This window comes from Abramis brama, assembly GCF_963993115.1.
Source record: "Abramis brama genome assembly, chromosome: 9".
Classification (NCBI taxonomy): Eukaryota; Metazoa; Chordata; class Actinopteri; order Cypriniformes; family Leuciscidae; genus Abramis; species Abramis brama.
Window position 1 is genome coordinate 5,292,588 of NC_139971.1, and position 25,311 is coordinate 5,317,898.

A 25,311-nucleotide genomic window follows, 5' to 3' on the forward strand; every position below is an offset into this window, starting at 1 on the left:
ATTTAATGATATAATAATAATTATTATTATTAACAATATTTCTAGCAATTTTTTTATAACATTTTATTATAATGTATTATGATTATAATGATTATTATTATTATTATTATTATTAAATACTTAAATTTACAATAGCACGTATTGCAATAGTAAGCTTTTTCTTTAATAATTCAATCAAATAAAAATATTTTTAATAATAATAATAATTGTTGGGCGGACCTTGGAGAAGGTCTTGTTTTGTCTTCACGACCGCAAAAGAATGAAAGTGATGTCAAGAAAACCCAGAAAGATCCACACTCAGTGTTTAGGCAATAAACTATATTTATAAATAAAACAATTTGTTTTGTTATGTCATAAAACAGTGTACAGTGAGTATTAAATTGAACCATTTAATACTGTTTTCCAATAATTAAACATGTGATAAATGCATCTGAGAAAAACGATCAAAGGTTTACAGAGAAACAATAAAGCAGAGTGCTGATAGTTAATGAAGACAAACATTAACATATTAAGTACTGTGTTGTTTGAGGAAGAGTGAGAGAGTGAAGAGAGCTGCTCTTCATCACATTATTATAGTGCGTCATCAGGTTCATTCAGGGGTGCTGATAATATTGAAACATTAAAGGTCCATTTTGATCTTCATCACTGCTGCAGGTTCAGCACACGTAGAATATTACAAAGAATAACAGTACAGGACTGAATATCTCCCAAATTCTTTTCTTTAAATCAACATCAAATCATAATCGACTTGAGCTACTTAATTAATAAAAGTCCCTGGTCTTATTGTGCACAATTCATTGGTTCACGTTATTAAAAAACAAAAAAAACAAAAAACATTGTGTATCATGTTTAATAAATTCATTTTAACCCGAAGGTAAGGCAGACTTTAAAAGTGCTGTCTGTAAACTTAAAAACTCTCTTTTTTTAACTCTCTCTCACTCTCCACAATTATTAGCAGAAAATTAAAAGTCATAAATACAAAATAAATGCCAAAGATTCTATCTTTTGATAGCGTTTGTCTTTTTTAAAATCATTAAAAATGATTTGTTCATCCTTTAAAAAGCAAAGGGTGATTTAGAAGTAGTAGATTACCTCACTTTTCTTCCCATGTCTCATGCTTTTCTTTCATTTTGCTTGATAAACAGATCTTAGCTTGAGGATAATAAACTGGTCAGAGGACAAAATATTATAAAATGCAGGTAAAGTACATAAAAAGTACACAAAAACCAGCAAGCATTCAGCTTCGCTCAGACTTCATCACTGCATCCCACAGAGTCACCATTACTCAGAGCACTCCGGTCTCTGAGGGCATGATGGGATACGTGATCTGTTCCAGTCTTCTTCACTGAAGAAAGTGCAAGCCACAGGACACAGGAGGGACATTAGGAGGGACACTCGGCGCGCTCCACCAGCTAAAATGTCAATGCATCTCTTTCTGGTCTTCCTCCCCATCTTTCTCTCTTGATTTCACATGCCTGCGCATGTTGAGTCGGCCCTCTGGGTCACCTGAAGCACATCACATGACGTCGACGAAGAACTCGCTGGGGTTCCCCATGGCCATGCGGAAAGATTGGCGCGAGGCAGTGAGTTCGGGTGGCACCGAGGACAGGTCTCGGTCTGGAGGAGAGCCCGGTGCTGCTGTGGAGGGCGTCTGTGGAGGGAGGTCGGGCGGTACACACACCAGGCTCTGGGCGTGAGAGTGTGTGCTTCGGATGGTGTGTGAGCTACGCACGCTGTGTTCGCTAGGGGGCGCTGCAGAGCGTTCGCTGGGAGCCTTCTCTCTTTTCTCGGACTCGCTGCCACTGCCAGATCGGCCTCCAGACTCCTGCGTTCCAGCCGCTGCGTTCGCGTCGTTTTTGCTACCGCTGCGATTCGAGCCGCTGCTTCGACTACCTGCGAGCGAAATGAAAGCAAGGAAAAGTGAGACTTTATGTTTAAAATATGTTTTTTCCATCACTGAATTCGCCTTTTGAACACATGAGGGTGGAAGAGTTCAATGCAGGGTTGGGATAAGGATTATTATTAATTTTCTGGGGCATTTTTGAAAAATAATTACCTATAATTAAATATACCTGTGCTGTTTTCTTTTGTAAAATATTTAAATTTAAACAATGAACCCATACAATTGAAAATTCTGTCATCATTTACTCATCCTCAAACCTGCATGAGTTCCTTTCTTCTGCTGAACACAAAAGAAGATGTTTCGAAGAATGTCGGTAACCAAACAGTTGATAAGGATGACCTATTGACTTCCATAGTGTTTTTAAGTCAGTGGGGTCCATCAACTGTTTGGTTACCGACATTCTTCGAAACATCTTCTTTTGTGTTCAGCAGAAGAAAGAAATTTTGGGTGAATTTTCATTTTTGCTTGAACTATCAATCAGGGTACTAGTTTGTAACTCATTTGATCAACATCAACAAAAGCCATCTTTACCGTGTCAAGTTGGCACAGAAGCTGCATCTGACGTGGCATTTTTATGTACACTTTACACAACAATTGCATAATGTTATGGGATCAATGTAATTTTAAATATCCTACATAAAGTATATAAATGATAAAATAAAAAAACAGTAACTCATTACAGGGTAAGGCTGAAATATTATGAAAATTCATATAATATTATGGTTATAATGCTGTGATTGGTTATAACGTGTGCGAAAATGCTGCAAAAACATAGCGTAAAAAGAAAACTTTTTTGATGCATTGTGAGCAGATCTAAGTGTAATGCCACAATCGACCCTTCTTACTCGTTTTTACATTTAATTTTAATCACGACTAATCTAAATGTCTCTGATTGGCCAATGAATTCATACAGAAACGTGCGATTGGTTATAATGCTCAATGCTGCAAAAATCCTTGCAATAAGAAATCTTTGAAATTGAAGAATCACTTGACACTTTTCATTTATTTTTACGTTTCACTTTAATCGCAACAGTCATAATAAATGTAGTTTAATTGTATAGAGGCATTACTTGCCCCCTTATTTTGAATTTGAGGGGCATTTTTGTATATTTTGGTGGTATTTTTGCCCCAAGCCCCAGGTAGGATGCAGTCTCACCTTCGCTGTGAGGGCTACCGGCGCTGCCGCCCCCTGCAGTGAAGCTGTATGTGGGATCGTGCACTGGATGGGGATTGTACGGGTGAGGGATCGGGTACTGATAAGGGAAGGTGAGAGGCCAGGGAGCCACCCCAGCGTGGGGCAACGGGGCCAGAGTGTCCTGGTCAGACGCCCCACTAGAACCATCATGGTCATGCAAGGTGAGACTGGCCATATCTGAGAGAGAATAGGAACAGACAGGAGGGAAATAGAGTTTACTCCAAATGAATAAATAAAAGATGCTTCAACGTGAAAGAGAGGGGAGAAATCTTAAGATCATGCACTCACTGCCACAGAGGTCACCAAAGATGTAGTAGCACTGTTCAGAGAAGGTGATCTTGTTGACAGTGTGGCGGATGTAGCCGGCTTTTAACAGGTTGCTGGCGTATTTGCGTGCCTCCCGTCTGTCAGTGAAGCCCTCGACGTGATGATACAGCCAATCCACCACATCTGAACCTGATAGGAAAAACTAATATTTCACCTCTGAAGACACTGTTGTCCTAGCAGAATATGCACAAGTGTAATTCATCACATTAACTATAAACATTGACAACCACAATGCCTGCAAATACTGTCTGTCTTCATTTTGAAAAGCGTATCTATTGTTTTATAATTAAAAACCTAACATTTGCGTAATGTTTTGGTGCTTGAAAAGTATACTATCTTGCTTAAAGAGATAGCTCAACCAAAAATACAAATTCTCTCATCAGTTACTCACCCTCATTTAAATGAGTTATGAACGCAAACAAAGATGTTTATAAAAAAATAATCCATATCTCTGAGTTCGAAAGTTGACGTAAACACAGCCATCATTGTTTTAACCCATCAACCCCAGTGGATGAATCAATGTCTTCTAAAGTAAAGCGATAATTGTATGTAAGAAAAATAGTAATAAGTTTAATCATATAAACTATCACTTTTGTCCAACTGTCGTATGTGCTTTTAAGGGTTGAAAGCATAAGCGCGCTGTGAAGCTCACGTGAGAAGTGAAGCAGAAGTGCAGTGGACTGTCAAGCTTCACAACACGCTTCAGAAGACATTGATTCTTCCACATGGGTCGTACGGATTAATGTAACGATGACTGTGTGTGCTTTTTGGAGCGTCGACATATCAGAACCTATTCACTTGCATTATATGGGCTCCCAGAGATAAGTAAAAGATCCCTTTAAGTGTCTAAATACATTTGTATGTTGATGTTTCAAAATTAAAAAAGCGATGAGGTGCTGGAAAATTACATCTTTAAAGTGGGCATGATATTAAAAATCACCCCATCTATTTTATTGTGAACAATTCATCTGTGCATACATTTAATTTCTTTTATTTTAACCTCGTAATGTTTAATCAAAATGTCATAACTGGATCTTCCGGTGAAAACGACTTCTCTTTGGCGACACACACAGGACTTCCCCAATCATTAGTCACTTAAATCCACCCTGGAAAGCTCACGTTAATCTGCCTCCACTTTTAAGTGTCACGCCCACATTTCAACATCCAATCAATCATCCAATCTGATGAATAGAACCAAGTCCCGCCTACTTTTGGCCTTTTCCGCTAATCCGTTACGCTCAGATGTACAGCACAATATGGAAGAAACAATCTGTTGCTACTTCCATTTAATTTCTTTTAAAAGAGATAAACACCACCATAGATGGTGGCATCCATTTATGTCAAATATTTCAATTCTTTGAAATTAATTCAGAACAATTATGGCTATTACCAATCAAATCAAATACAAAAGTGGCGGTAAATTGGATAGATACTGAAAATGATGGAAAAATGTATATAACAGATAGAAATTTTATTTATTTTTGGTATTCCCCCCCCCCACGCCCAGATTAGTTTCTGAATTTTTAAGAATGAGGGTGCATTTTTACCTATGAATGCATTTGGGATGGTAATCTTCAGCCACATTCTGTCTCGCACCTCCAAGCCTGACTCTGGCGATGCCATCGCTTTGGCTACTGCTGCCATGTCACTGTGGATGGACAGATGGAAATCCTCGAACCCTGCAGAGTAAAGCACAGTCAGAAGGTGCAGAGCAGTCCACAGATGTGGGAGAGTTACAAAGATGTGCTCCGTGAGAACATCAAGGTGCTGTAGCCACTACCAACTGATCTGAGAAGAGTTTCTGATATCTCAAACATTACACATTTAATTTCCCTTGAGAAAAAGAAGTGTGCTTAATTGTAATCAATGTGCACTTGTAGTGTGCTTCAAATCTTAAAAGTATGTTCAAACAAATGTACAACCCCATTTCCAGAAAAGTTGGGACATTTTGTAAAATGCAATAAAATCAAGAATCTGTGGTTTGTTAATTCTCTTTAAAATGTATTAAAATAATGTATTAAAATTAACTGATAAAAGTACAAAGAAAAGATTTCCAGTGTTTTGCAACACACTCCAAAAAAGTTGGGACAGAGGCATGTTTACCACTGTGTCACATGAACAACTCACTGTTTGAACAACTCACTGTAGCTGTGTCCGGTGGCATTTTGACAGTCAAAAATAGTCGATCTCCGAATGCAACGTAAAAGGGAGGAGAGTAAAGATGGTAAAAGCTCCTAAAGCTTAGCTCCACATAAATTCACGGATAATTTGTTGTTTTGTCGTTAGGGAAAATCAATATTGACCTTGTATTTGAAAAAGGATCCTCATATAAAAAGCAATACTAAAATTCAGAGTCAGTTCATTCACATTCGGAGATCGACTATTTTTGACTGTCAAAATGCCGGTGGACGGAAACAACAACAGCTACAGTGAGTTGTTCAAAATCTTTCTTTTTTGTAAACTCTGTGTACACAAACAATGTTCTCAATGCTCGAGTTCATGTGTAGAGCCTCTGGTGATACTTCGAGCAAAGTTTCATGTTGTGGAGCCTTCTTAGTGTTTTAAAAATAGTGATTTTGATGCTATCATAGTAGTGCCCCAAGCACTCCCATTCAAAAGGCAATTTGACCGAAAACAAAAATACGGTCAAACTTAAAAGTGGCGTTTCCATCCTAATTATGCTTTTAAACGGAAGTTTGCATTTTGGCGAGTTACCCTTTAAAGTATATTATTCCCGTTATAAGTATTCTTTTGTATGCAAATGCATGCTTCTTTTCCACAAGGGTGGCCCTAATTTCCAATGTACAGTTTTTGTATTTCATTCAAGACAAATCACAAATTTTTGATTTTCATCTGACACACTCAGTTGATAAGGGCTACGATCGACACACAGTAAGCAGTGGACTGGCAGATGAAGTCATCCTCTGGCGACAGACAGCGGGCACAGCAGAGGTGGACTATGGGAAGGGTGGGTGGATAAACACTTACGCTCAGTCTCTGGAATGGAGCTTGTGATGGAGGAGCTGGTGGAGGTGATTGTACTCATGGAAGGGCTCATACCGTACACTGGGTACGCCCCCGTCATAGCGGCCGTGTGAGACACCCAGGCAGCAGGGTCTATGGGACGGATCGGCTCACCTGGACAAACACAGGGGAAGCCAACGGGCCTGGTCACTTGCTACCAAAAAGGTCAAGAACAGTAAAAGAAAGTAGTTTAACTGTGAAAGTGAAATGGTTGCGATAACCACTTCAGGTTGACTTGAACAGCACTGTAACCCAGCATCTCTCTTACTTCTTGGGAGGGTGAAACAGCTACGGGGGTTTGGATCCCAACATTTGGCCACAGTCAGTATGATGGGCCTGTAAACGTGAAGATGCACGATCATAAGTAACGTCAGTGCTGATATAAATATCATCTAGCCCGTAACATGAGAAGCGAACATCACAGCATCCACTTCTTACCCAGGTTTATGGACAATCTCTCGCAGCACCCTCACTGCATCATCATTACTCATGTTCTCAAAGTTGATATCGTTCACCTACAACACAAAAGCAACTCTTAGAAATCTCTTAGAAACAGCCAAAACAGAGCATGACGGAGAGACCGACCTGTAGTAGCATGTCGCCAGGCTCAATGCGTCCGTCAGCAGCCACCGCACCGCCCTTCATGATGGAGCCGATGTAGATCCCTCCATCACCTCTCTCATTACTCTGCCCGACTATACTAATCCCCAGAAAATTATACTTCTCTATAGCAAGAGAGAAAAACAAAATGGAGAGATGAGGAGCAGAGTATAGATTTAGTATAATGAGAGCGCTGTAAAACACTATTCACAATTTTTAGTTTCAGAATCTTTCATTCAAATTTAGTAACATCCTCAACCGCTTGTATGATCTCGTATGATTAAAAGAAGACTTAAATAGTAAATTAAAAGAAACATACAGCATTTTCTAAATACATGATATAGATCTTATTGTGAATAATTCATCCGTGCACATGTTTCTTTATTTATTTATTTTCAATTTACCTTTTAATGTTTAATCAAAATGTCATAACTGGATCCTCTGGTAAAAATGACAAACTTCTATCTATTTACGTAGGCAGGACTTCCCCATAATGTTGTCTACTTAAAGGTGCAGTAAATGTTCAGTTACCGTTCCCATACACAAAAGAAATATATTTTGAAATATATTTTTGGAATATATGCAAATATTCGAAATTGGCCCAATAAATATATTTTAGTTAAATATATGTAAATTATTTTTATTTTTTTAAATATATTTTAGTAAAATATATGTACAAATTTATTTTTTTTGAAAATATATTTTAGTTAGATATGTGAATATATTTATATGTCAATATATTTACTAACAACATATATGTTCATATATGTTTTAACTTTTGCAAATTGTTATACTTGCATCATAAATATTGTGCATATTTTCAATATTTATATGACTTCAGGAAAGATGGCAAAAAACAACAACAATATATCTAATAATTGCACTTAGTGTTAGGTACGTGCCACCTAATATGGCCTAATAGTCCTAGGAAAGCAACTATCTGTCATTTTACATTGCAGTCATTTAAATGTAAGTACAGTATTTATTATAGCTGTGTGTCATAATACAGTAGTGAAATATAATAGCCTACTGTTGTGTATAGGGGAAAAGGTAGAGGAATTACTATGATCAAAATACATTTTCGACCCTTCTTTAGCAAGCTAAACATTTTATGACTATATATTTTGTCATATATTTTACATTACATGTTATAAATGTAAATATATTTCACACTTAACATCACATATTTTTGATATATTTCAGAATATATTTCAAAATGATAAATATAAGTGAACAACAATGCAAATATATTTCAATGTATTTGGAATATATGCCACATATATTTTTCACACTTTAAAATATATTTCAATATATTTTTTTTCTGTATGGGTTTGTACAACATTCAAACGCGGCCCCTAGCCTTTAGCAGGGCTTCTGGATCTCGAGCTTCAGACACGGACGATCAAGTCCCGCCCTGACATGCGCCGTTATCGGCTGGAGCGACACACCCACGGGCCAAAGGTTGCAACTCAGAACAACCAACACATAGAACCAAAACCCACCCTACATTTTTATTTTTCAATAAGCCGTTACACTCGGAAGAAACCTACTTCCGTTTCATCGCAACTTTATTGTCATAGATCCAATAGCAAAAATGTAATGTCAAAGAATTAGTTCATATTTATGCAGTGATGAACAAAAATGTGCACAAAGTCCCCAGTGTGCACACTTTTTGTAATTCTTAGGTAACCATTTTGTGCTATGGGATCTTGGACTTCAGGCCTTATGTTTTTTTCATTTAATTTATTTAAAATTTCAATTTGATTTGGTGTGCATTCTCCAATATTCTTTAGCTACCTGTGTCTGATAACTGAAGTCCTGCTCTACATTTCTGTCTCATTACTGAAGTTAGTGGATTTTGTTCATGTTGTCTTTAAAAGAGTGGCAGACACACAGATATACACGTGCACATACTCACCCATGTTTAATGTGACAGTTATGATGTTCAGAGACATGGTGGAGTCAGTTATGCTGCTGAACGATGAGGACTGGAGAGAGCGAGAGAAAGAGAGCGAGAGGTGAGGACACACTTAAAGAGACAGTTCAACACTGATAGCCGGACACAAACACAATGTTTATCAGGCACAGGAGTCTCACCCTCTCCATCCTGGGTGCTTTGGGTTTCCGTCTGCGGCGCCGATGGCGTCTCATGAGACGTGACGATGTGCTCTGCTCCGTAGAGCTGCTGAACCTGCAGTGGCATCACAGATGAATCTTCAAAACATCATATTTAGTATCTTTTGTGCACATATAATGCACATTACAGTCCTCTCAGCTCTGATTGGTCCTGATAGTCATGTGATGCTTACCATCCAATCCTTTGAATTAGTGTGGTAGTGTATCAGACCATGGAAAACCATGCTTTGTGTTGGCTTTCCAGAGCATGTGATTGAATGTGCATTAAGTCATCTTCATGAGGAGATACGCTTGTGTTTACAGGAGCCATATTCTATTCTATTCACCTCGTCTCTGATACTTACTCTTACAATCTGTCTGTATAATTTCAACATGCCTACATGCAAATTACCTTTGTTAATACTGACCTCTGTACATGTGAAAAATACCAGAATAGTTTAAGCTCAAGGTTAATTGTCCTTAAAATTTAGTAAAAATGCAAAATATTTTTAATTATAGATTTTATTATCTTTATGCAAAAATACTGTGCATAAACTGCTAGGACTTTTTGCATTTTTACATTATTTTCAGGCCCATCAAGCGCATCCTCATTCTGCCCCATAATTCTCATTACAGTAACATGAAAAATAAAGATTAACATATATCTTATTTTACTATTATTAAGATTTGAAGGTATGCATCATGGTTACTGTAATACGAAAAAAAAAAAAACGGACTATAGTGAAATGAAAATTATCATGATGAGAAAGAAAATGCCAGATGCATTACAATATTGTGAATTGGGGCTAAATCTGCTTTACTGTCCTAAAAAATAATCTCACAATGCAAACGATTCTCAAGGTGCTAATAGTAGAGTAGATTGCTTTTTCTCTTTACAGTCTGACTGACCAACGTGCATTTTAAGTGTGGGTTTATTAGAAATCATAGATACCACAATAATAGACCGGCAGAGGAGAAAAACAATTTGTTTCCGCTAATGGCTGCATGAAAGCAGAGAAAAAACTGTGCAGGAAATGTTTTTCATTTAATGGCCCTGTTGATGAGTTTTCATAAACACTGTGTGGACTAGGAGCTTTGCATTGTGAAAGTCTACATACATAATGTCTACATCAGACTTCCACTTTAAAAGAGCCAGAAAAATCCTTGTTTTTCATGATGTGGTCTGTTGAAAGGCTCTCAGTGCAAGTCTCACCTGCTGGCCGAGTCGTCCTCCTCGGAGTCGAAGAAGCTGGTGGTGTCCAGCTCACTGCTCATGAGCGTGGACGAGCTCTCATAGCCCGCGGTCTCCTGCCTGCGCTCCGGCCGAGAGTGACCGTTCAGCCGGCCTCCTGCAGCAGACAACACTCAGCAAACAAGCCTTGCTCACAAAACAGCCAGGGCGGACCTGAGGAAACTCACCATGGTCATGTGCATCTTTCCTACGAGGCCTTTCTCTCTCCCTCTCTCTGTCCTTCTCTCGCTCTCGGTCTCTTCGCAGCGATGGACCGACCTCAGGCTCGGTGTCGTCGCCCAGGTCATCCTGACTTCCTGCGGCATTCGCACTGCATGAAAAGTGGAAATAAGAAAGATGAAGGCTGGGTGTTCAGAAGACAGGCAGTGATACACACATCGCTGAGTGACACATGCCACACACACACACAATTCACACTTGTAGGCTTTTTAAAGATAAGCTAGTGATCTGTGAACAACATTTCTGAACGGGTTCTACTCAAAGCAACACCACAGCACTTTTCCTCTTCGGTCCCCCTACAGGGTGGAAGCGGAATTGTCCATTGCCGCTGTCGTAAATAATTTAGCCTACCGCCGCACGCACGCTGTTTATCCAGCACCGGCTTTGGAAATACAGACAAGGTAAAGTATGTTGCATGATTTTATTAAAGTATGATGTATTGCGACATCAGAAACGGCTATTTTTTATATAGGCTCCACCTATCGGCTATAGTAACGCTTGCCGTGTTTATGTCTCATTCGAACTACAGATCCGCCACCCGATCTGGCAAACTTGCATAGTGCGGTTACAGCCGATAGAGGGACGCAAAGCGAATGCAGAAGTGCCGTTCACCCTGTTACGAGTTGATGAACCACTGAAACGATTTTGGACACATTATTTTAAGGTACAAAAGAATCTTTGGTGTTGCTTTAAAGAACCTGCTAATTTACAAGTTAATTATTTTAGATTTGGGGTCTTAGAACACATTTACATGATATAAAGAAAAACACATTATTTTTCACATACTGTACATTGCTGCAGGTCCTTTCTCACCTGCCTGAAACGCTCTGTTTTAGCTCCGGTGTCTTTAAAAACTCTTTAAAAAAAGCCCAGTCTGCTCTGATTGGTCAGCTGGTCCAGTCTGTTGTGATTGGTCAACCGCTTAGATTGCATGCCAGAAATTGAACACCCCTTAGCATAATCAGGTTTCAGCTCCCGAGGCATCATGGGCAGCTGTAAACAGTATTATGGCTCGTTTCCACTGAGCGGTACGGTACGGTACGCATTTATTTGCGTTTCCACTATCAAAAGTTGTGAATGGTACCAAAATGCCGAACCGTCGTACCACTTTTTGGTACCCTTCCATTGGGGTACCTAGCACAGTGGTACGGTACTAAAAGGTGGAGCTAGACTCACTGCAGGACGTTGATTGGTTGACAGAGAATCGGGGAATGACAACATAAGAAGTGCCATTTTTTAATATACAGTTTAATATAATACTACTGTTACTGTGTCACGAAATGTAATTTTAAGAGTTTTTCAGGCGAGAATGTAGTTGTTTAAAGCTCAAATTTGTGGTTTATTTATAAAGATGATTTTTTTCCCCGGTTGTGAGATCCATGCGATCAGCGGGCGCTCGGCGCTCATGTTTCCCGGCTGGATGAGCCTTTCCTCGGCTAGTTCTTCTGACGTTCGCCGCTGACTCGTAGTTTACTATGTTCTTCTTCGCGCGAAAATGACGTCGATCGAAACACCACGCCTATCAAGTAAGGGTACTGTTGGCAGTGGAAACGCTAGCCAGATCATGGTTAACAGACCCGAACCGTACCGTACTGTACTGCTCAGTGGAAACGAGTCATTATACTGTATCAAGCCCTATTCGGACAGGACTAGTGTAACATGGAGAGGTGGGGTAAAGTAATAATTACCAGAGCTTCAAAGTGATTTTAGTCCCGTCCGAATGTGCCATCTCAGTAATCATTACGGACAATGTCAGTAAAGATTACGGCGACTTTTACCTTCAGTAAAAAGGTCCGGAAAAATGACCTATTGACCGAATAGACCCGCTGTAAATATGTATGTAAATATTTTGTCATTTCCTGTTTAAAAGTAGTTTTCCACGGTTTTTCAAGTATGGAGACGCTTGAAAAAGCATTCAGTCGCGTTCTATACGCTGGGACGAGTCTGTGGCAAAACTCAAGTGTTTTCCACACACTATTCAGATCAGAAAGAAGATCGAACGCACTTGTTAGAGGCACGAAACATCTTTTAGCGTTAGGTAAGTGCCTATTACCAACACAATACAATCTGAAGTTAATTAATACATCGTTCGACCAGACATAACTGTTTTATATATATAAATAAAATATAGAGCAACGTAATACACACATGACGACAGGAGAGTGAAGGCGATGTGCAAATCGAGTTACCCCTCCCACTTCTGCTAGTTTACTGAGATATCTTATCCTGTGCGAATTGGCCATTAAAATTACAGACGTCCTGTGGTAAAATTACATTACTCCATCTACCCTTGCAAAGTTAATCCCGTCCGAATAGGGCATTAGTCACAGAAATGATGGCAGGACAAACAAGGCGTTTCAGGATGAGATTAAATCCCTTTTGTGTTGTCTTTGTGCTTTGTAACTTTCCAGACAGTTTACATGCACAAACAGCTGTATTACACACTGAAGTACACAAAATGTGTATGTATTAATAAAATCGTACAATGTACAGTAAAATTCACAGTTGACATTCACATTTACATTCACAGTGAAAATGATCACAAATAACCATTCTCAACTCAGAAAGTTGTGATTTAAAGACAACTCCAGTTTGTGATTTGGCAGCATAAATGTCATCTGAAGTGTTTGGGATAAAGCGCAGCTTCTGTGTGAGAGGATCGCCAGCAGAGGGCGCTCACAGGCTGCTGCTGTATTTCTCTTAACTACATTTGGCTGTGTTCACTCACAGTGCATGAATAATTAATTAACCTGGACACAAACACACTCTCACACACTCTCACAGAGGGGAGTCATGCTGCCTGACAGACAGAACAGGAAACACACACACACACACACACACACACACACACACCCACACACAGACAGGAAACACCAGCAGGACAAACAACTATGCACACACATGTGGTTACACGCAGATAAAGAGACCTACTGACCAACAATGCCACAAACAGACCTGTGGGAAAAACTCCAAGCCTGGAGGGATACACACTGATACAGGCAGCAAAACAACAAATATCAAAATCTATATAAAAAGGGCTGCACGGTTTTGTCAAAGTAAATCACATTGGTATTATTTTGACAAACATTAAGTGTGAAATTTGAACTCTGAAATCATAAACATTTTAAATCACAATAGAGCGCAACAATAACCGGCCTGGGTTCCTGAAGTATTTTTCTCATTCAATTTCTCCATAGGGATTTAAAAAAATTCAATAAAGAATAAAGCCATGAACCACATGCACCTTTGAAATCAAACAGATAATATATCCGTTATTTGTTGCATGTTATTTGCTATTAAATGAAAATGTATTATAGTTTAAAGTTAAATTAGCTGAGTGTTTTTGTGAACACTCTTTATATTTATGGTTAAAGTGCACTGCTGAAGCATTTATGGTAACTAAAATATACTTTAATATAATTTCTACTGACACTGTATGCCATGTATATTTAATTAGATATATTTGTAATTATATTTGAAATGACAAAGTTGCAATTTATTACATTTAAAATATATTCACTTTAAACGTAATCCCGGATAACACGTAATAATCAAGTACTTTACATGTGCTTTAGTTTGTTAGTTAAAACAACTAGCCTAAATTATTTAAAACTTTTAATTTTATATAAGTCCACTTTTTAAGACACAGTCATGAAAGTGACTTAAACTATTTACTTAAACTATAGTCTTTTGCAGTTTAACAAAGGCCATAATAACACAGTTCGATTATCTGTGCCGCCCTAATAATGCTTCACCTCCACCACATCTTTCTCTTTCTTAACCACTTCCACGTTCCCATCAAAACAAGCACTTAAAGCAGTCGATGCCTTTGTCTGTAAAACATCAATCTAAATTGATGAGCGTGTCTTTCTATGAGGGTCTGTAGGGTTGATTAGATTTACAAGTAATGGGGTCCTCGGCTTATTGGAAAATGTAAACGCGCAGCTCTGAGACTCGCACAGCTCCTCTTAACACACCTCTTGTGATCAGGCAGATGTCATTAAAGATATTGACGTGCCAGCGCTCTCTGGGTTAGGGCTCTGATTAACTCACATTAGAGGAAACTGGTGCCTTTGAGACTGAAGGATAATGAGAGCGAGTCAACACCGAGCTCTTCCGGTCCCTAACCACCTCCAGTGAGTGTCTATTGGGTAAAATCACACACAATATTTAGCAGTGGTTCCCACATTTTTCTGCCGGCCCTTTTGTAGAGATAAATATTTTCAAGCCCTTCACCTACTGTACATGCACCCATAAAGACAATCTCAGTCTCTCGAAAAACACTGTAATTAATACAGTACTACATCTTCTCTACGTCATCAGACTTCTCATTGTGTTTGTGATGTGAAATCTTAACTTGTTCGGCTTCATACTATCAGAAGCTAATATTTTGAGGCACACAACACACTGGGGTCTTCATTACTCGTCATATTTTCTTGTCTTCAAATCACTGTCTACATCGGATGTAGGACTGCACGATGTATAGTTTTAGTATTGATATCTTATCAATCATTTTGTGAGGAGCATTTTGTTAAATATATGTACTAGGCTATATCACAAATTCATTATATTTTTACTTTACCTGCTAGCAATGTCTTCATTATTTAATTGAAGTTTGAAAAAATAATTTTATTTTTTTATTTTTTTATCATAGAAGTTTTATTATAGCTACTGTTTAAATGTTAATATTTCAACAACGAATTGGAATAGAAACAATTATATCATTAAAAAGTTGATATAAAAAATGCCTTATGTGAAATTTAAATGTCTGTTTAAAATGTAAACAATATTTGCATGTTGACATTTTTGATTCATTAATTGATTATTACATAAATTATTAAATAAATATAAATTATATATTTTTTTTTAGCTAAATGAAAATTTCAGTTTCAGTACAAAAACCATTTTGGTGCATCACTACTAATATCAATTGAATCTGTGTTATTTTGGTCTGTCGGTGAACAAGCTAATAGACACACACACACACACACACAGCTGTAGGGTTACTGACTGGAAGGAAGGGGGTCTGGAGTCTCCGATGCCTCCTGTCCTCTCCAGAGGGGGCGGCAGATCGGCCTGAGTGTCCGCACACACAGATCCTCCGTCAGAACCATGAGAGCCGTCTGCAGACACCAGCTGTACAGAGACACAGAGAGAGACGATGAAATTAGCTTATCTACAGCATCTGTGACATGGTTGATAAGCCTCATGTCTCATGCTAACTTACCAGTATACAATACCTGTCACGAGTGGGTTCAGGAACACAGAAGAATCAAGTTCCAACACGACGTTTAAAGATAAATATCCACAAGGAAGGCAAACAGGCAGTGTTACACACATACACACACACACACACACACACACACACACAAACACACACACACATAGGGTAACAGTGATCGGACAGAGAATGAATGTGAAGGACCAACTTATATGGCAAACACAAATTAGGATGATTAATAGCTGACACATATGAACTAATAATGAGGAGCGGGAAAACTGAACAAAGGAACACGTGAAACATGAAAACAAACTAAAAGTCCATGATAATGAAACATAATGTGACAGTACCATTCAAAAGTTTATGGTCGGTAAGATTTTAAAATGTTTTTGAACGAAGTTTCTTCTGCTCACCAAGGCTTCATTTGTTTGATCAAAAATACAGTAAAAACTGTAATATTATTACAATTTAAAATAACTGTTTTCAATTCGAATACAGTTTAAAATGTAATTTATTCCTGTGATCAAAGCTGAATTTTCAGCATCATTACTCCAGTCAGTCTAATATGCTGATTTGCGGCTCAAGAAACATTTCTTATTATTATCAGTTTAGAAATCAGCTGTGCTGTATATTTCTGTAGAAACCGTGATACATTTGTTTAAGGATTCTTTGATGAATAGAAAGTTCAAAAGAACAGCATTTTTATGAATTCAAAAAAAAAATGAAACATGATATACACATGATATATACACGGTCACTTTTAATCAATTTAATGCTGAATAAAACTATTAATTTCTTTCCAAAAAATACAAAGACATCACTGACCTCCAACTTTTGAATGGTAGACTATGATATTTAAGTTTTGTGACTATACTTTGAAAATTGTGTTTATCCCAATGCAATAGATTTCCATTGTACAATTATTACTGTAAACGTGTTGATAGAGCTGAACTTGTATTTAACCTTAATTTAAAAGTGCATTGCCTGCTTTTCTCCATGTTTTAATGTCAGCAGTTCTGAGGGCCCAGCAGGGATGTCATAGTTTAGGAGGGGATTCAGAATGCCACGAACCCTGTAGTAATGATCATTAAGAGCCTCTTGGAAAGAGAGCATTCACATCCTGTTGGACAAACAGAGAGCCTCTTATGAGACCACAATGAGCTGCATTGGAGTCCCAACACCACCCTAAATCTGATTGAATCTTCTTGTTATACATGGGATATTTCAGGAGTGTTTTTCGCTCACCCTGTGACTTCACTTAGATAATTCAATCACAACCAACATGGAAGAAGACAATGTGCTTTAAGAAAACAGAAACACTTCCCTGTCACAAATACACTGTGTAGTGTAACCCACACAGGGGCGTCGGACTGGGGGTAAAACCAGTACTGATTACCAGGACCCCAAAGGGAGAGAGGGCCCTTGAAAATTCTGGAATATGTTTTATGTTACCTGGATATTTTAATTTCCTAATTAAATTTCATAATGAATGTCAGATGAAATGTAAAATTAGTGTATTGGCTGAATAACTTTGTTGATTGACTGACTGGTCCCACCCCTTGCTAATGCGCCAAATGGTTTAGTCCATCTGCACGCATTTTAGTTAGTTCAGCATCTGGAGGAGCGCAAACTTCTGCTGTAGAAATGTCTTTCTCAAAGCAAGGCAAATCAGGCCCCCCAAAATGAAAGGAACGACATTAGAAGGAAAGAAAACAAAATGAGGGGAAACAATTGGTAACTGACTTATTTTCAAAGAAAGGTGAGCACAATCTACAACACGAAATCTGTAGTGCTAAACTGCTTGAATATCTCCGCGATCGTTAGTGCTAAAAATCAACTGAGACAACCCATTGAAAGAGCAGAACATACACTTTCAGATGATAATTTGGTTATACATGTAATCTGAGGTAAAGGCTAAATAAATAAACTGTACACTAACAATGCTGTTTGCACAACACATCATTATAATAGCCTAAATTGAAACCTGTTTAATTTTAAATTAATAGGCTATAATATCTAAAATTAGCAATAATTAGAAATTATATAGCCTACGTTGAGTGTTATATACAAAAAAAAATTGTAATATCATTTAGCTTAAACTTAGTAACCACAGTAAAGTAGGCTAGAGAATGTTGAAAGGAGGTTTGAAATGTGTGTTCACACATGACAAATTATCAGGCTACTCTAAGCATTTACAGTTAATAGTTATTACGCTATAAATATCTAGGTCTACAGATTCATGTGTGCAGAGGCCATATTATTATTATTATTTTTTTTTTTGAGGAACATGGGGGCCCATCAGGACTGCCTATGCATAGGGTCCGGGATCTTGTGCTACGCCCCTGAACCCACAAATAAAAGTACCAGACGTCTGTTGCATGAAGCCGGTTTCAGTTCCTACCCTGGCATGTTTTTTTAGGCTCAAGACATATTTGTCAGTCATACATAATTAAAACAAGTAAGATTTCTGTAATAGTACTAATAAACTAAATGTGTTTTAAAGGGGTCCTATTATGCCCTTTTACAAAGTCTTGCTTTTGTTTTTGGGGTGTACTAGAATATGCTTTCATGCTTGATTGTTCAAAAAACACATTATTTGCCCTTTCATAGAATACATCAGGAAGGATAGACCACAAACTGGGACCTAAATGCATTGTACTCTTTCTTTTAATTTCTTTAAAACTTTGGACAGTTATCCTTACTTTTTCCTTTCTATATAATGTGTAAGTGCTGGCTTTATGTGTTTTTATTTTATTTATTTTTTGTTTTTGTTTTTTGTGTGCCTTAATTGTCTGATTTTCTGCATTTTTTTCTGTTTGTTTTGTATTATGTATGTAAAAAATCTGCATAAATAAAATTTACAAAAAAACAAACAAAAAAAAACATTATTTTTCACATATTTTACATTATTACAGCTCCTCTGTCCCCAGTCTGGCCCGAACGCATCGTTTAGTTCCGGTTTCGATGAAGCCCCTCCTTCCGAAATATGCTGTAATTGGTTAGCTGGTCAAGTGTGAGGTGATTGGCAGCGTTTAGCGTGTATTTGGGAAATGTCCCGCCCCTCCATAACAACGAGTTCTGCTCTAGTGTAAATATTTCGGCAATTTCAAACCTGATTCAGACCCTGACAATGTTAACGAACAAGAGGAGCATCCAGAACGGATTTAATGCACGGATTTTGCAAGCACGGATTACACAGGACATTTCAGAGTGGTATGTTTTTCTAGTACATTATAGGTACGATGTTATCCAGCATTTAATCATGATATTTGTCGGAAAACTATGGTTATATAAACAGAAATCGATCACAAAAACATGGTTAATTTTCATAAGGGGCAGTGAACAGCCTTACAAAAGCGAGAGCTTACAAAAGCTATAGTAAACAACACTATATCAACACTAATGTTGGCTAGCAGGCGAGCGCATCAACAACATAAAACATAATTAGAACTGTCAATAGAAAACGCAACTACAAATAATAAGACATACTTACAAGTTGTCATTGCACAAACAACAGATTGTCCCGACAAAGTGGAAACTGCCCCATTTCAGGAGAAGCTTTTGTGTGGCTCTGGAAGCTGTTCTTCGTATAATGTGCAGCGCACAGATAAACGTTGGGATTATAATGTTCAGGAACAGTGTTTGAAATAAATTTGACCCATTTTAAGTTTGTCAGCCTCAGGAAGGTCAAACAAATGAGTTGCGGAAAAAGCAGCGTCTCTTTGACATAACAGCAGCTCATCCAGGCCTCGTCCGCTTTTCTGCGTATTCTGTGGGCGGGGATTATTTAAATGAGGAGCATTATGACTTCATAAAGCACGGAAAAATCATGTTGTAGTCCAAACAAACCGTCCGTTGTAGTTCTTGAAAAAAGGATTCTGTTACATAAAATATCTCTCTATGGAGTGGACTTTGAGCTTTGTAACCTTGCAGATCTTTTTACACAATAAAAATAACACAGATATTACACAATACCTAAAGTGGAAAAGTGGAAAAGCATAATAGAACCCCTTCAAATACACAATAACCAGGTTTACATATTTATCATCAATATATCCAATTTGATTCAATCTCATTTTAACTAATTGAATATTGCTTGTTTTACAGCTAGTCATATATACAGCTAGTCATATATTAACCATGTTCATACTTCTTAATTGAATACATTTCATTGTTTTAACAATGAACAGATGTATGCTGATTCTAAGCAATTGGAAGTTTAAATGGGACAAAGGCAAATATCACCTTATCGTAAGGTGTAAGGGGTCCTCGATCACTGATCTACCACAATGAATTAATTTTTTTGGCAGCAAAGTTTAATATATTATGGAACTTCCTGTTGGCAGACTCAAATGGAATGACACTGGTTCTAATTCTAACTGATGGATGCCAAATATTAAATCACATTTTAACAGAACCATGTGTTTTACAGCTCTAAATGAACAGCTGATATGCACTACCAGGTGCTGGAAGTGGTGCAGTACCGCTCTGACCACTAGATGTTCCTCGCTCCATCACACTTTTATCTCTCTTTCCATGCCTGCAAGTTCTCTGACGGACAGAGCCAAGTCCCTCCCTGCCCGAAAGCTTCCACAGGCTCAGCTCAGCATGGGAAAGTTCCTGGTGTGAATATGAAACGGGGGCAGTAAAAGGACGCACATATTTCCCCTGCTCCAGGCTCCTGTGTCTCCTGGCCGCCGCGTTGGAAAAGAGCATCTGAAGATGGCAGGGAGTAAAGCAGCGATAAAGAGCACACCTTGTGTTTCTCCGTGGAAAGGGAGATTTGAGAGACGGGGATCTGGCTATGTAGCCGCTCTGTGTTTGTGTGCATGTGTGTGTGTGTGCTTCAATCCATATGAGGAACTGTTTGTTTCTCTTGGCTGAAAAAAACAGGGTGTGTGTGTGTTTGGAAAAAAGTCAATCAGAGGGAGGTGGTGTGAGTCTGACTGACTATAGAATAAAAATAATAGGGAATGTGTAAGTGTGGTTTTTTTACATGTGCATTCAGCTGTAAATTATACAGTGGAATGCAAGTGCATTGAAATTGTGCTGCCAGGTATGAGTCAGTGCCAGTAGTGTGTGTGTGTGTGTGTGTGCAGGTGTATATTTCTAGGTTTTCTAAGTCCAACTGAAAACTGTATAGTCTTAAAAATAAAGGTTCCAAAGGGGAGGTTATAGCGAACCATCTTAGTGTGAAGTATATTTCAATAATCTGAAGAACCTTTTGCAATGGAATGTTAAAGGTTCTTCATGGAACCATCAATGCCAATAAGTGTAGAGTGGGACTTGATTTCATTTGAAAAGGATGTTCTGGATCAGCACAGCTCTATGGAATAACACACACTGATGAATCATTCACAAACGCCACGTTGGAAGAGACGGGTGCATTTACATGCGAGACTAAATCCCCTAAATTATCGCTGTGTGTGTAATACAAGAGTCACTCGTGATGGGATGACTGACATTGTAACAACCATAGCAACAGTTTGGTGTCTCAGAGATGTCAATAAATACATGAATGCCAACAGTTGAAGTGGTTTGGTGCTATGATGTGTTAGTAAGCCCATTGTATTAGCGTCCAGCACGAGAGACGTTTATTTGGACAGACCTTCGACCCCTCGATCTTGACCAAGGAAGTGAGTCTATTCAACATGTACACTTCAGGCAGATCCATAAACCACAATGCACCGTGATTGTGACGTCACAGCAGATTGTGCTTAAGTTACCCCACCCCACACAACTCTAGTGTATGATATTGGCATTATTTTGACACTTAACCCTTGTTGTAGGTACCTTAAGCTGACTGTTTCGTTTGTGTATTTTTTTATATTTAATATTGAATATAAATATTTTAGTATTTAATATTAGTTTATATAAAAAAATTTAACAGGCCAAGCATACATACAGGCATATAGAATGGTGCATAAAACAAAATAATAAGGAAAAAAAAAAAATTTTGTAAATAATAAATCAGCTCCATAGGAGATTCCAAGTGATCGGGGGCTTATAGTTTTTTCCATTTAAACACATTTCAAGGGTTCTGCCAGTAGTGGGCACTCGTGCAACATAAGCAATGACATACATTAAGTGAACGAAACGGAGGGAAGTTAGCAAGGGAAGGGCATAAAAAACTGGACATAAATGCAGCCCTTGAATTGACCATCATAAGAAAGCTTTGCCAACTGCCATGTGGAACGAAAAGCCCTTCATGAAAGTAATCAGTCGCTGACTTCCGTTGGGAACGGCCCTTCGAGTAGCATCTCCTTCCAGCAGTGGCCTTCAAGGGCGTGTAAATACCATTAACTCGCTTAATATTCTCTCCCGCGTCTCTGGGACAGACAGAGGAGGAGCAGATGTTTGCTAACCACTAAACACTCGCGGTCAATTTAACGCATCCAAACACACACTCACGCTTGACTGACCGATCTCCGAGCTCCCGTGTTCAGAGACTCACACTTCCCTCACACCTGGGCCTTCTAATCAAACCTTTACCGCCAACGTCGAGATGAACGGCCCTGTTTCATTCTGAGGTTAATGAAACTCAAGCAGGAGAATTGAGATGAGGAAGGTCTATACAGTCTGTAACTCACCCATGATACAACACGTCCGTTGAAACACGGTAGCTTGGCGTTGTCATCAGAAATCTCTTCCTTCACCACCCTGAAGAGACATAATGAAACGACAGGTCTGTTGAAAGTTTCACCAGATGATTAAAACATGATTTTCACTCAAACTATAAACGAAAGCAGTTGTCATGGATAACAAATCCTCTTTAATTTAATTCTGCTTTATCAGTTAAAACAATTATATGGTTTTGTTCGAGATCAAATGTAAAACACAGATACACAAAGAAACTCGACTGAAGAAAATGTGAATGTTCTGCCTCTCAGTTGCTGTAGTGTTGAAGCTGCTTGCTAGGCATTTGCTATAGAGTGCAACAATCGGGTTTGGAAAACGATTACGATTGGATTTTGAACGATAACTTATAAACCTTTAAAGACAGCCCTACTGTAAGCTAAAGCTACAAGGTTGGTAATCGATGGTATTTTCTTCTGTTGAAGCTGTCAGCCCGCATGATTTTAACTTATTCTTAAAATAATCGTGTTTGACAGCAGAATTCGTGGTAAAAAACTACATTACCCATGATGCTGTACATTACACCAAATTGAGAGTCAAAAAAACAACATTCTCCAAAATAGCTCTTTAGACCCACTCCCATGAAGCACTGCGAATGATGCAATCGAGTCGATCTCCCTATAGGCTCTCAAAATACAATTTTCTTTTGTATATATTATGCATATTTTGCAATAAACTTATATATATTGTTTTTATACATATAATAAACATTTGTAAATGAGTAGTTTTATATTCCTCCATAGTTTTTAATTTGACTTAGCAATGCTTTTAATTTGGTTTGCAATGCTTCATGGGATTGTAGTTTTTCCCCTCAATAAAACCGTTAAGGTCACAGTCTTGAACCTTTGCATTTTTGTCTGATTTTCAAAAACTTTATTGCTTCAAATCAAAGTTTGGAGTGTTGTGATTCACCTTGTAGCTGATTGCTTTGGTTCTCTTTAACAAAGACTATTTTAAAATCCCTATGAGAAAAAATTAATGAAAAAAATACCACTGGAACCAGTGCCGTTCAAAAAGGGGGCGGGCACTGTTGTACTTTATATTACGGGGCTGTTGAATGCTTGAAACTGATTGGTTGACGAACATTCTAATTATTTTCAGGGAAACACATTACATGGCTAAAGTAGTTCCAGGCATGTCTTGACCGCATTACATGTTCATATCACTTTGCCAAATGATTTCAGTAAGGACATTAAAGCCTAACAACAACAAAAGAACCAAACCCCACTACGACACTGACCAAGCAAATAAATATAGTAAACAACAGGATAAAAAAGACAAATTATTTACATGTTTTTTGCCACAAAATGAACCTCAGTGGTTCTTGCTGAAGCTCAAACGTGATGCGTAACACGAGAATGAACCTCATTGGTTCTCGCATGTCAAACAAGCATGCTTGAGATTCCGTTTTACAACAACTGATATGTGAGTGGATAAATGTTTATATGTGATCAATGGAAAGCTTATTTATTCAGCTTTCATGTGACGTATAAATCTCAATTTTAAAAAAATTTACCCGTAAGACCGCATTTGGACCGCATTTTGTGGTCCAGGGTCACATATGAGAATATAAAAGCTTAAATTCAATCTGTTCATCATATAAAATGATCGAGTCTCTTCAGAAAATTTGGACTAAACCGCTCAATTCATATGGATTAGTTTTACGATCTCTTTATGAACTTTTTGAAGCGTTGTGTCAATGGAGGGACAGAAAGTTCTCAGATTTCATCAAAAATATCTTCATTTGTGTTTCGAAGATGAACGAAAGTCTTACAGGTTTGGAACAACATGAGGGAGAGTAATTAATGACTTTTGATTAATTATGATTAAGTTATAATTGTCATAATGAATCTTTAACCATCTTCAAGAATCTACTAAAGACGCATCTCTTTCGCCAGCATTTGACTCAATAATTCCAACACTTACTATTCTATATCTATTATACAAAAACATGCTTGCCACATGTGCTGTGCTAATCTAGCTGAGACTGGTCATGACATTTGCATATTGTTGCCCTATTGTTGATTTGACTGCTTCTATTGCTCTCTTCATTTGTAAGTCGATTTGGATAAAAGCATCTGCTAAATTATTAAATGTAAATGTAGTGTAATGTAACTGCATTAGTCAATGGCTCTAGCTTCCGTTGATAGCCCTAAAATGACGTTTTGGAAGTAGCAACGGATCAGATGCAGAAGAAACTAATCCTACACACAAGAGCATTTTATGGACAAAAACCTGACAAATGTCTTAAAATACAACATCTGAACAATGTCTTGAGGTGAGATAACCGTAATAAGCGGAATAATTGACTCCGGCCCGTTGAATTACTGGAAAATCATTATTTATTTTCCAATAATTCAACGACCAGTCGGCAATTATTCCTTATTGTGTTCTGGCTGGTTGCCGAAGCATTTGCTGTTGTGTTCTGGTGGTTGTTATGGCATCGCCAGGTGGTTGCTAAGGTGTTCTCATTGGTTGTTAAAGCAAGCAGTTGCTATAGTGTTCTGGCTGGTTGCTAGAGCATTTACTATTGTTTTCTGGTTCTGGTTGCTAAATGGACGTTACTAGCTCATGTCAAAAGAGGCCATTATAACAGTGAGGGGCTTGACTTAGCAAACACCCTTAAATAAGTAAAGCAGCTCCATTTTCTAAAAGCCCCCTCACACGCACACAGGTTAATTTAGTCTCCCATAAAATAAAATTCACGGCATGCACCTCCTAGTCCCTCCCCCTTCCCAGCTGCTCCTTAAAAAGGTGCTGACCCCACTGACTCCTGTCACCATGGAAACCTTTGTCAAGGAGGAAGAGGGTGAAAGACA

At 38.1% G+C, this 25,311-nt stretch overlaps 1 protein-coding gene across 2 annotated transcripts in view; it reads right to left on the reverse strand.

Moving 5' to 3' along the window:
* Positions 1-300: 300 nt before the first annotated feature.
* The window catches only part of dvl3b (dishevelled segment polarity protein 3b), a 34,654-nt gene continuing 9,643 nt past the window's right edge, over positions 301-25,311 (reverse strand). Inside the window, exons 2-15 of one of the 2 annotated variants that reach the window (XM_084124709.1) lie at positions 22,447-22,516; positions 15,647-15,771; positions 10,584-10,726; positions 10,378-10,513; positions 9,147-9,240; positions 8,968-9,037; positions 7,035-7,174; positions 6,888-6,964; positions 6,718-6,785; positions 6,414-6,563; positions 4,973-5,104; positions 3,387-3,554; positions 3,060-3,275; positions 301-1,893 (exon numbers count right to left, since the gene is read on the reverse strand). In XM_084124709.1, coding sequence (XP_083980835.1) covers positions 1,517-1,893; positions 3,060-3,275; positions 3,387-3,554; positions 4,973-5,104; positions 6,414-6,563; positions 6,718-6,785; positions 6,888-6,964; positions 7,035-7,174; positions 8,968-9,037; positions 9,147-9,240; positions 10,378-10,513; positions 10,584-10,726; positions 15,647-15,771; positions 22,447-22,516 — 1,966 coding nt within the window. In that variant the 3' untranslated portion in view covers positions 301-1,516. The remainder of the gene's footprint in view (positions 1,894-3,059; positions 3,276-3,386; positions 3,555-4,972; positions 5,105-6,413; positions 6,564-6,717; positions 6,786-6,887; positions 6,965-7,034; positions 7,175-8,967; positions 9,038-9,146; positions 9,241-10,377; positions 10,514-10,583; positions 10,727-15,646; positions 15,772-22,446; positions 22,517-25,311) is intronic. The other variant, XM_084124710.1, reaches the window with a different exon arrangement.